The sequence below is a fragment of the Geospiza fortis genome, unplaced genomic scaffold (assembly GCF_000277835.1).
Source record: "Geospiza fortis unplaced genomic scaffold, GeoFor_1.0 scaffold165, whole genome shotgun sequence".
In the NCBI taxonomy this organism is placed as follows: Eukaryota; Metazoa; Chordata; class Aves; order Passeriformes; family Thraupidae; genus Geospiza; species Geospiza fortis.
In genome coordinates, this window is record NW_005054442.1 from 313,943 (window position 1) to 326,479 (window position 12,537).

The 12,537-nt window shown below is 40.6% G+C and overlaps 1 protein-coding gene across 1 annotated transcript in view; it reads left to right on the forward strand.

Annotated features, from left to right (window-relative positions):
* NAV2 (neuron navigator 2) overlaps positions 1-12,537 on the forward strand; it is a 208,929-nt gene that overhangs the window by 53,263 nt on the left and 143,129 nt on the right. Inside the window, exons 2-3 of the mRNA XM_005427370.3 lie at positions 2,340-2,457; positions 5,637-5,689. Coding sequence (XP_005427427.1) covers positions 2,340-2,457; positions 5,637-5,689 — 171 coding nt within the window. The remainder of the gene's footprint in view (positions 1-2,339; positions 2,458-5,636; positions 5,690-12,537) is intronic.

Sequence of the window (12,537 nt, forward strand, 5' to 3'; positions counted from 1 at the left end):
GCAGGAATTAGGGCAGTAGGAAGCAGGTACAGGATAGCAGTTTTGCAATGCCAGCCAAGCATTCTCATCCTGTTATTTGACTTAAAAATCGATGCTCACTAGCTCTCAAGGTCTTGCTGTGATTTTAGGCTCTGCCAGGAGGGGTCTGCTCCTGTTTTAACTGTAGGGCTGATCCCAGGATTTGTCTGAATGCATCATGGAAACGATCCAGGATGGAACTGATGCAATTGAAGTATAATCTTAACTTTTTTGAAAGTCCTTCAGTGATAAATTAGGACATTCATTGCAGCCTTCCCATTAAAGGAAACATGGTTATTGTGTTTGATAAGTTCCTTGTCAGCTGAATTGAAGGGATGGAGTGGGGAGGGGGGGTGGACCCTTGCACTTGCAAAGTAAATGGTTTATAACCTGTTTCCTCATATGTCTTCACTCCTAGATAAGAAAGCTAAAACCATGTGGCAGAAAAGTAGGTTAAGTCAACCCCAGTTCCTTGAAGTTGTTGAATCTTTTAAAATATTTTCCTGTTATGGAAAATGTTTTCTTCTAAAAGGAGCTAAGGAACACAATGTATGGTTTGTGCAGCGTGGGTTTTTTGCCCCTTTTCTTGTTCAGCTGGGGAAATCACTTCTGTGTACTCAGCCTTTATTTCATTGAGATGTTTTTCAGCTCTGGGGCTTTTTTTTCATGGGGATGTTCCAGTGGTTTTTTTCTGTTCAAGCCATAAGGCTGTTGGCACAGGAAATGCACATCCTGCCGCTCTGAAGGGGAAAGTAAAGCATAAATGCTGGAAAACAGGGGCATATCTTTCAGATGTTAAGTGATTTGTTCATGGCTGCTACCAGTTGTGTTTTACAGGTTTAAAAAAAAAAACCACAAATGAAGACTTGATAACAAAAACTAAACTATAGTCTATGAAGACTATAACAAAAACCTCAGTTCTTCATTTTATCACGTTAACATTGAATTGGCAAGTGCAAGGGGAGTATGAAATTACAATCCTTGTATTACATCCAGGTTGCTCTGTCTTGTGGCAAATACTTGCCCCCTAGACTTGATAAAAAGCTGGCTTTTGATTCCTGTGAGAGAGGACATCATCACCATGCTGGAATGTGTTGTGGTGTTGGGTCCCCAGGACGAGGTGAGAGTGAGAATTTGACTCCATGTTCTCAGAAGGCTGATTTATTATTTTATGATATGATATGATATTATATGATATGAAAATTATATACTAGAACTATACTAAAGAAAGGAGACATCAGAAGGCTTAACAAGAATGATGATAAAAACCTGTGACAGACTCGAGTCCGACACAGCTGGCTGTGATTGGTCATTAAATTAAAACAATTCGCATGCTGGGTAAACAATTCTCCAAATCACATTCCAGAGGAGCAAAACATGGAGAAGCTGAAGCTTCCCAGGAGAAGAATTCCTGGTGAAGGGATTTTTCAGAAAATATGACAGTGACAGAAATGCAAGGCTGGAGGTGCTTCTGGAATGAGGAGCTTAATTCAGAATATTGTCCAATGGAAAGCATAGTGTTATTTAATTCATAATGAAATAATCTAGCTTCTTTTGGATAACCTAGCATGAAAAGTTTTTATAGGTTTTCTGGAGATCTCGAATAAGTTGTGCTAGCATATGATGAGCAGTACTTAATGCAAATTAAAGAGAGATTTTGGCTGCTTGGTGTGCTTAGTTTTCAGGTAATACATTTTGAAATAAATTTCAACAGCTAGAAGTTTGCATAATAAATTAAAAGTTATTTAATGGGCCTGTTTAACCTGTGAGATGGAATTTATTAAAATTAGTGGATATTTAGGACCTTTAAAGGTTTCTTTGGTAATACAATGAAGGAGTTTCCTCACAATGAAACTGCTGTATGGCTAATATCTACCAGAAGCGTTTTTGGGAAAAGAACCTTTAAAATTTTCTCAATAACAGCTGTGAAGAAAACATGTCATGGGGAAAATGCAAAAAAAAACAACAACAAAAAAAAACCAACTTGGGTGGAAATTGAAATCTCTTGTGCACACTCACTGCCACTGTAGAATATTCCACTGGCCTGCTGATGGTCCATTCAAGCTGTAACATGTCCAGGAGCTCCCTATCATCTGCCTTGGGCTTTGATGTCAGGTTGCTGAATAGAAAAGTCCATAGTACAGTAAGCTGAACACTTGATCTGCACAAAGCCTTGAATTTTAATGCTGTTGACTTGTTTAGAAGAGGGGAAAGAAAAAGGCAGTGGTCTGCAACCAGCCTTTTGGATACTGGGAGAAACAAAGACTTCTCATTTTTCAGATTGAGTAACAGTTTGGTTTTGTTTATCTGTCTCCTAACAGATTTATACGGATTGGGCTAATCACTATCTAGCAAAATCTGGGCACAAGAGATTGATAAAAGATCTACAGCAAGATGTGACTGATGGAGTCCTGCTAGCTGAAATAATCCAAGTTGTAGGTGAGTGACTTTGTGTTTGTGCCAAGTATCCACCAGCTCCGTCAGACAATCCCTGTTTTTATCTTCTACACTAACACAGAGTGCATGGGGGGATGTCCATCAAACTGCATGGAATTATGTAGATAATTTTCCTTCAGAGGCTTTGGTAATTAATTTGAAAAGGCCTTGTCTTATAGTGGAAAAATATTGGATGTTGCTGATAAGATCTCCTGACACAGCAGTATTACTCCACATGGCTGAATTTTAGAAAAAACAACTCATGGGATATTTTTTTCTTTTCTGCTAGGATGTTGTTAGCCCTCACTGTTTCTAATACCTCTTGGGTACTGGTCTGAATATAATTCACAGTGATATTGCCTCCTGTGTTGAACCTCCTGCCTCCAGTTGGATTTGGAGATCCATATATACAGCTGGGAAAGGAGAAAGGGTGTAATTTTTGTGTGGCAGAAAAAGAAATGTTTCATAACGAGTTTTCAGATGAGGAAAATCACTTACCATTAGGAAAAATCTCAAATGCAGGCTCAGTTATTTTATCCAAAGCCTTTAGTTCTCTTAAATTAGTGCATTAATGCTCGTGGATAATGGAAGTTCTGAACAATTTTCTCCGTGTAGAGCTGCATATTGTCCCTCTTCCCTTGGGCCTGGATCCTTCATTAGTTCCTTCAGAGGCTCATCCATCTGGGGATGCCACAAAACACATGCATGGGCCAATGGAGATGGATGGAATGGGAAAGCCTGATAATGGGAATTAGGACAGCCATTGTTAGGAACAAACTGACAGATTTGAGATGCAAATTAAGAAGCAGGCAATGAAGGAACAGGACATCAGTGCATGCGTATTTATTATGTGTGTTTGAGATGCTGTAAGGGAGCAGCTTCTGGGTTTGAGGTAGGGATCTGCAAGCCCTGTTCTGGGATGACGCTGTGAAACATCTTCCAGTGATTCTACTGGGATATGTTAAAAAAAATTTTGTCCCTCTGCTGTAGAGCAGCATTATATCTCAGTAGCATTGTAGACCTTCCTGTGCAGTTACAGAGGTGTAAAAACAGGCCATGGATTAACTGATGACTGTGTGTTGGCAGGCATTCACTTTGAACAATGCTCCTTCCTATATCCCTTTCCTTTAATAGGAAGGGGTTTTGGAAACCCAGGAGCAGTTAGGTGTTGATTCCTTTCATGCCTGTCTGGCTACCCTGCCTTAACACAGTTGTAGGAAACTTCTGCATGAGAACACGTGTGCAAGAATACCACCATCAAAATGTGGACTTGGTTCCTTCTACCAAATATTTAAATGTAGCTCTTTGAGTATTGACTTGTGAAAACCCTTCTGAAATTCAAATTATTCCTTCTAAAGTACATAACCAGTTATTGCTTTGATCACCTCTTTGCAGGTTTTTTTTTTTTTTGGTCATTTTTATAGCTGCCTTTTGGCTAATATTTAAGATAAGGTCTGCAAGGTTTCAAAAGTTGAAGTATGAGGGGAAGGATTTATTTTTTAAAGAACCTTTCTCATGTGGAAGAAAGGTCATATTTAAACATTCTGAGTTTAATCCAGCAAATTAATAGTGCAGAAAAGTAATTTGTTTCTGCTGTGTATGGCTTTAGGCAGCTGCATCTCATTGTCACAAAGATGAGGAGGGCTTTCACACGTAGAAGCAGCTTTTTCTGTAGCCTGCAAAATCCAAGCTTTTTTTCTAACCACATAGTTAGAAAGCTTTGATATGCACTACAGGAGAGGGGTTTTTTTTTATGTTATGGTGTGCTATGTGCAAAAGCAGTTATTTGCAAGTCAATTAAAATGCATTCACATCATGCTGGTTCATTTCAGTTCAATATTTATGAGCCTGTAAAAGAATATATAAGTCCTATATGCCTTAGTATTGCCATATAAACATAGCAGCTGTGTTTAAATCCATGAATGCAGACACACTGGGTGTGACCTAACAAGAGACACCTCCTTCACAAAGTTCATTAGTCTGCTTTCAAGTAGCTATGAATGGTGCCAATTTACAGCAATACAGCTATCAATTTTTTAAAGTGTTATAAATTTAATATTACGAGATGGGTGCACAGATTTGGAAAATGGGATTTAATGAATTAATCTTTGTTTCTGTATTCCCAAATCTGAGATGGCATTCCTGGAAGCAGCGTGTGCTTTTCATGTGTAGAGGCTGGTGGGGCACTCTGGGGAGCACACTGTGAATTCAGCTGCAGTCTCTCTCAGATCAGCATCAATTTCTCATTGCCTTGTGTACTGTGTCATGGGTGTGTAAAATGGGAGCTATCAGGCAAGAGTGAGGCTGTGTTACTGCTTTGTTTCTCATGGCTATGACTGCTACTGGAATATCGTGCCAAATGTGATCCTCCTAGCAGAGGGGATCCATGGAGTGGATGGAGTTCTGCCTGGTGTCCTGAGAATACATGGAGCAAAATACAGCTTTTAATGCATGAATCAAATGAGATGGGAGTGCCTGCCTTCATTACAGTAAAAAAGCTGTGGGAAGCTGAACTTTGGTTGTAACTGGTTCTTCAGACTCAAACATAAAGTCATTCAGCATCCAAGGCTGAAAGGTGAAACAGAGCAAACTCAGACTCTAAGGCAAATATTATCCACCTCAGGGATTTCATTGTTTTACCTCTGGCCTTAAAGATGGAAACTGTGCTCTTCTGCAGGTTGGGGTAGCATGTGAGCCATGGTCAAGAATCTTGAAAAGTTGTTTCATGATTTGTGATTTAAGAAAGAAAGAAAGAAAAAAACCCGATTAGTATTGATCATAAATTTGCCATTTGGATTTAAAGCCTGTATTCACTCTGCAAGCAAACCACCTGCCATGCTAACATCTCCATATGTGCAGTGCTCACTTTTGCACCCAGCAGTGATTCAGCTTCCAGAGCTCACATCTTCCTTGCAGTTTAAAGGAATTCCCTGTCACTGTGCAAGAAGTTGTCAGAGCAGTTGGCTTCTGCCCCAGCTGTCTCTGGAGGCGCGACCCAGCAGAGAACTCCAGCTGCTTTTTTTCTTTTTGTGGCTCTCAGTGTTTCACACGTTCACTTGGACTGGACGGCTACAATCCAAAACCCCTTTACTGAGCTGGCAGCAGGTGCTCAAGAAATCATTGGAATAAATGCCCTTGGTTTAGGTTTTTTGCTTTATTGCGTCTTTTTTTTTGCCTTTCAGCAAATGAAAAGATTGAAGACATCAATGGCTGCCCAAAAAATAGGTCTCAAATGGTAAGTAGTAAAGTGGTTTGTTGCTTGTGTGTGAGTGGCTGAGTGACAGTCTCAAACTTCAATGTCTGAGACTTTTCGTAACAATTTTTAATTAATTTTTCATAGTAGTGGACTTCAAGTATAATTTTCAGAACATTAATATTACAGTTCTTGCCCTGTTGTACTCCACAGTAGTTGGATCAGGCCTTAATATATATATATAGTTATGTATTATATATATATAATATATATATATTGTGATATATTATATAATATATATAATATGTCACTATATATAGTAAATAATATTATATTATATATATAAATGTCAATATGTGATATATATAATATCACATATTTACAATTGAGATTATTTTTACATTGCTATCTTATATTTCTGAAATATCACATAATTAAACTAAATATATAGAAATAAAGAATTAGCTATTTGAAAGTATGATTAAGAGTTTCTATATCTTTTGAAATTAAACTATGTAAATGAGCAGTGTGATGAATTAAATGAAAAAATTTCGTAAAGTTCAAGGTGCAATTTGTAGACAGATAAGAAGTTCATTTTTATCTTGTTTTTATTTAATATTCAAATCTGGAGAACCAAAAATCAGTCCAGGAAAATTAAAAGTATAATAATACCTCAGGAGTATATTTGCTGTGAGCATTGCTGAAGCTAAAGCTATAGCAGAATTTTATGAAGAACACAAATAGTAAAAAATTTGTTTTTAAAATGCATTTAAATGAAGAGTTTTTAAAATTTATGATACTTCAAACAAGGTTACTTCCTTCTGTATCTTGAGAAAAAGTCATTTTTCAACAGAAATTCTGTCGTCTTCCTTTGGCATTGCAAATGCTTGCTTTGGGACACTTGGATATCTGTTCTCTGTGGGAGGCTTTTTAAATGTTTTTTTATTTTTATGAGTGTTCCTGTCTTCCCCTACCTTCATGACTTCAGCATGAGCACAGCCACTCATGTAGTAAAAAGAAATAAAGATTTAAGGAGAGCTTGACATCCTAAGTCAAAACTCACACTCTGTTCTGCTCTTCTCTCTTGGCTTTTTTGTTGTATCTTGGAAGTTATCAATCTTGTTGAAAGCATGGAGCAAGCACTCTGTAGAAAGCAAGCCATCAGGAAGATTTATCCTTGCTCCTTTTTGCTGCTTTGAAGAGGGTGGTTGCTATTCTCACTGTAGCCACAGCAGCTGTCTGGAGTATAAATAATGAGGAAATTTTGACAATTACTATAATTTAATGTTCCACAAGTGTGTCTTAAGAACTGAATTTCATTCAGGACCGGAGTCTGTAACCAGTTCCAGGACGTTGCAGCTAAAAAAGTCACTTCAAGTCATTATTCTCAATGAAGAGAAAGTGCTGCTCTGTTGGATAGTGGGATGCATGTTGCTTATGAAAGCTGGATCAAGTTATAACCAGAGGCATGCAGGGGGCATGTGCTGGGTCAGGAATGCTGGGCAGGGCTGCAAGGACACATTTGGTCTGTGCTGCCTCCCCTGATGTTACTCCAATTGCTCATTCAGGAGGCTGCAGTGGGTGGGACTGACCCCCCCAGTCATCAGACCTGCAGTTTTCCTCATGTGAGAAAAATGAGAATTATGCTTATGGCTTGCTTTTGTCAGGTGCACATGGTTACAGAGCTCTTTGTTGTCTGACTATAAAAAAGAGTGTTGCTTCCCAGAGAAGCTGTGGCTGTTCCATCCCTGGAAGTGTTTCAAGGCTGGGTTGGAGGGGGCTTGGAGAAACGTGGGGTAGTGAAAGATGTAACCAGAAGGTCTTTAAGGATGCTTCCAACCCAAATCATTCTATGATTCTTCTAAGGCAGAACATAGGAATCCTCATAGGGGTGGTGTTGGTGCAGTAGTTACTTGCAGTGTTTAGGGAGACAGGACAGACCTGTTGCAGTGCTTGTTTTAGGTACAGCAGTCTTCATCCTTTGCATTTCAGTGCACTCTATTAATACAGCTTACAGGGCCCTGCAGCATGTGGGAGCTGGTGTTTGTGTCTGGTAACTCTGGCTCAGAGAGGTGGCAGAGGCAAGGCCATCCAGACACTTAGGTGATATCCGCTCTTTTTTCAAATGAATCTTTCAGTTCAAAGTGTCCATATTCATATCAGAGTGCTTGAAAGGTGAGCAGCACAGATGAGGAGATCTGGGGAGATGTAAAAAAAAATAGCACCAATGAACGGAGATGTAACTTTGCTCATTGCATAGAAATCCAGCAGATCTCAGAGGGAAGGAAGCCTTCTACCATCCTCTTTTCCCTTTGCAGAGTCCCAGTGCTGTGAGCAGACACATGTGAGCTGGGCTGTGAAGAATCAGCTCGCTCCCTGCCAGGTGTATCAGCTTAGAAACCTGGACCAAATCTGTGCCTTCCCAAATCCATCAAAAGAGGTGGGGAAAAGAAGTGTCCTCTGTTCCATGTGGCACAGTCCCAAGCCGGTGGTGCCAAACCTGAGGGAGCTCTCTGCAGAGCCAGATCTGGCCTCTCTGCCTCGTTCCCTGTGTTGGAGAGCATCAGGCAAATTGGCCCAAACTGAGCATTAGAGACAGCTTGGGTCTGTCAGGCTCCAAGCCAGTGCTAATAAGCCTTGTCAAGTGAAGTTCAGCGTTGCAGAACGATGTGGGACCATCAGTGCTTATCAACCTTGTCCCAGTGCCAAAAATGACATGACAAGGACCCCACTGGCTCTGTGAAAAATTACTTAGGTGAGAACCTGTCCTCCCATCATCATCCTGTCTGGGTTGTTCTGCTGAGGGGAGTATCCCTGTCTTCCTTTGCTCCAGATAAGAGTTGGCTGGCTTTTCTATAATCTATTATACACTATTCCATAGCTCGTCCTCTGCATAAAATCTGTTTCAGGGCTTTTTTTTCCCCCAAACCTCTATATTTTCATACTGTAGATATTTGTCTAAACAAAAGCCTGCAATTCTGGTGATTAGTTTCAGCTGCATGCAGAAAAATACTGTGGGTAAGAGAGGATGTGCTTGTATGGAGCACAGGCTCTGGGACCAAGAACATTTGGAGAGCATTGCAGCATTTGGGTTTTTTAAAAAAAAAACAGAAAACGTTGGCATAGTCCTTGATAACTCGATGAAGGTCAATAAATCAAGGCCAGTTTTCTCTCCTGCACACTTCTGAAAAGAAGACTTAGGTGAATAAACCTGAATAGGGCTATCTCTGCTAATATGGTTTGTTTATAGAAAAACAGAGATATTGTTCCTTTTTTTTTTTTTCTTATTTGCTTCTTGTTTAGAGCATGGATTTTAGAGTTTAACATGTTGCATCTTGCAGATTATGGGAGGTTAGTACCTGCCCTCCTAGGTATTACAGATTATTCTTATTCATGTGGGTGCCTTTGCAAGTGCTGAATGTTACCTCGTGTAAAAGGGTTCATACCACTTACATTTGTAAAATGACGAGCAAAACCCAAAGTGTATGAGTTGTCTATGCTACGTTATATAAGTATGAATATAGCAAAGCTGAAACGTGCTGAAAGGAAGAGAGTTGGGGAACCTGTGGGTGGATACACCAGACTTTCATCTTCCCATGTCTAGGGAAGTTGTGGGACACCCAGGACAAGAATTTGGAACAACAGAAAGGCTTAACAAACACCACAGCACCTCCTATAAATAGGGCAGGAAATTACTGTGGTTCGCCTGTGGGCTGGTGCTTGGGCTTTAATATTTTTCAGGATCACTTTGTGTCTGTAAGTATGTGTTCTCAAACAGCAAAAGGGAGGTATTTATTTTTTTAATGTGTTGACAGGAAGTTTTTAGGAGTCATCTCTTTCTGGTGCAGCTACCAAGCCGTAGTGGTAAACTGATATCACTCAGCCTTCCTACCGCTGTTAGTCTTGCAAACAAAGGATCTTGTACTGACTGCAGTGTGGATCAGAGCCAGCATTTCTTCCCCAGAGCTGTATGGAAGGTTGGGATGAAGGTCGTGTTTTCAGTACAATAACTTAGTTTTCAAGGAAACCTTACTTCCAGCGATGGGAATTTGACTGTTATTTTAATATTTGACTGATTTCTTGTGCTCTGATAATGAGCTGGTTTGTAACGTGTGTGACACCTAAGGAGCAGTTTGTATGGAAATTTTCCAACATGGTGGGGACCTGGGTTTTGACTTGGACAGTACTGGGAATATTAATTCAGCTGTTGGAGAAAGGTATCCACTCCCCTCCTCAGTGTGATCCTTGCCAGCTCCATACATTATTTTTTTTATTGTCAAAAGGGCATAGATGTTGAAATCTCCATTACTAATTCGTTTGTATGGCATGTGCCATCCATATTTCTGTGTCCTTTTTCTCAAGAGCACTTTAATGAATTGATGTAATGGGTGTGAGTGCTGCCATGGTGTGGCTCATACTTACAGGAGATAGCTGGGCTCACACATTCATGGTTGGAAGGAATAATACAAGCTGAAACCATCTGCATGACCTGAGCAGCTCTGTGTGTGTGTGTAATATCCACTAAGGGAGGGAGCTGCTGTGTTATGTACAAATAACTAAAAATAGCTGCTGAATTTTAAATTTTTTTGTTGTTGTTGCATGTTTTCTTATGGAAAATAATTTTGTCTCTGCTCTTCGAGAGCAGGCGCCCACTTTAACTTGCTCCTCTGAAAGTTTGGAGCAGTTTTACACAGCCATTGCTGTCCAAACATTGCCATAGGAAGGTGCAATAAATCTGCAAGGCTGTTGCTCCAGCCCCTCTTGAGTCCCAAGGCCAAGGAGGGCTCTGCTGCCGGGGCATGTGCTGCTAATTCAGGGGAGCAGCCCTGCTGGAAGATCAAAAGCATCACAAGCATGTTTTTTCTCTGTGAATTCCTGGCGTAGGATTTTTGGAAATGTATCCCAGGGGTTAAATATAGCTGTGCATTTTCAAGTAATCCAACTCCAAGGCTGAGCAAATGTAGTAAAGGGAACTTTCCCATCATCTGAGCCTTCCCCCGCTTTGCCTGGAGAGCTTGTAACTTACCAGGAGCATATGCTTGGAAATTTAATTTGGTTTGATGCTACCATGGTAACAGATGGGTGGCCCTAACCTGTGGTGCAGTTCCACGCAGCTGAGGGTCATCTGAGGGGGAGGACATCCCCCAGTGCTGTGCCAGCCTGGCCAGTGACAGACACCAGCTGAGCTGCCCATGCAGGGACATGGCCAAACAGCAAATTCCAGAGTGTTAAAAGAATTTTCTTTAAGCTCTCAGGGTTTCTGTTGGTCATGTATGAACCCACGTTGTGATGTAGACAAGAATGATTTACTACAGAGGAGATCTGCCAGGTTGCTTGTACTTAGCTGTCCTTCAGCCTCAGTTTATATGACTCTTTCTCCAAGATAAGATTGATTTTACTGTCTGGTATTTCCCAGATACCCAGACTGTTTTTATGCTGCCATGCTGCCCATTTCTGCATGGTAATCAGTGAGACAGGTGTGGCTGGATCAGAGGTTTCTGTGCTGCAGAGCTTGCAGTCCAAATAAAACCACAAGCCCCCCACTGCCCCCCCCCCCCATCATCCTACATAGAAAATAACAGGATAAATGGCGCTGGACCAGATCAGGAAAGACCAATATGTACAGGTACTCCATGCCATGAGGCATGGCAGCGTCACCAAGCAGAGATTTGTTTCATTTCTGGAAGGGATGGCTTCCAGAGCTCTTTCTGCTTGTGGGGATGGATGATGAGGCAGTGTGATAAGGCCTCCTGCACTGGATGGATGTGCAGGGTGCCTTTGGGGACATTGCTGCTGACACTCTCATTTCAGTCCCATAAAGGATCACCTTCGTGGTGCCCAGTGGGCTGCTCTCAATTCTTCACCCTTTACAGTGATGCAAGAATTTGTGCATCATCTGTCTCTGAAACACTGTGAGGTTCAGTAAAGAGCAGCAAAGCAATTTTTTATTGAAAAAATGCAATATACAAGCTTCAGTATAAAGACAGAATTAGATTCTATTTGATCATTTACGTCACAGTTAAATGGAATTACTGCATTTTGAATGCTTATGGTTCTGCCCACCCTGTATTCATGAAACAGCAAATGGATTGAGGGGCCAGGGTTATTCCATGTGTGTATATGGGGGTGTCTGGAGCTTCCACTTATATATTTACACCTACACCAAAGTCTAGAAGCACCACTAACATAATTTTCTGCCATGACCATTGCTGATATAAAATTATTACATTAATGTACCTTTTATGCAATACTTTGTAAACACACAGCATCTTCTTAAGCTTGGCATAAATGGGGAAAACCGAAATCATGGATGAGAACCTTTTCTAACGAAGAAGAAAAAGTTTGGTTGATTTGAGGACAGGTAGAAGTAAGAATTAATTTATTATTCTCCTTCAGCTTGGTGCAGAAGGATTAAGGTTGTTTGTATGGAAATTACTTCTCCTGCCTGGGTGTTTCTTTTACGGGAGATGCAGTGATAAGCTTTTCACTGTGGAATATCTGTGTAAACAGATAATAGCTGTCACAAAGAATTAAACAGTCCAGAGAAATAAACTTTTTGTCTTGTGTCCTGTTACAGATCTTTCATTTGCAGCCATTGCTTATACAGTGTAATGAGTGATAATGGTTGTTTTAATTAGCTATTCCTTGATGGTAGTGCATATCTAGAGCATTTTATTCTTCTGATCTTTGTGCAGAGCTATTTTTACATACACAAGTGGTATTATTGCACTTGTTCTGAGCAGTTATGCAGGGGAATTTCAGTAGGAGATGTTACCCAGGTGCAAGGAAGGAGGGGGTACATATGTGTTGGCGGCACTGGGACAAATCCCTTGGGAACAGGTGAGGCTGGGAGCCCCAGGCCTGCAGACGCAGGGATGCCAGTGGGGATG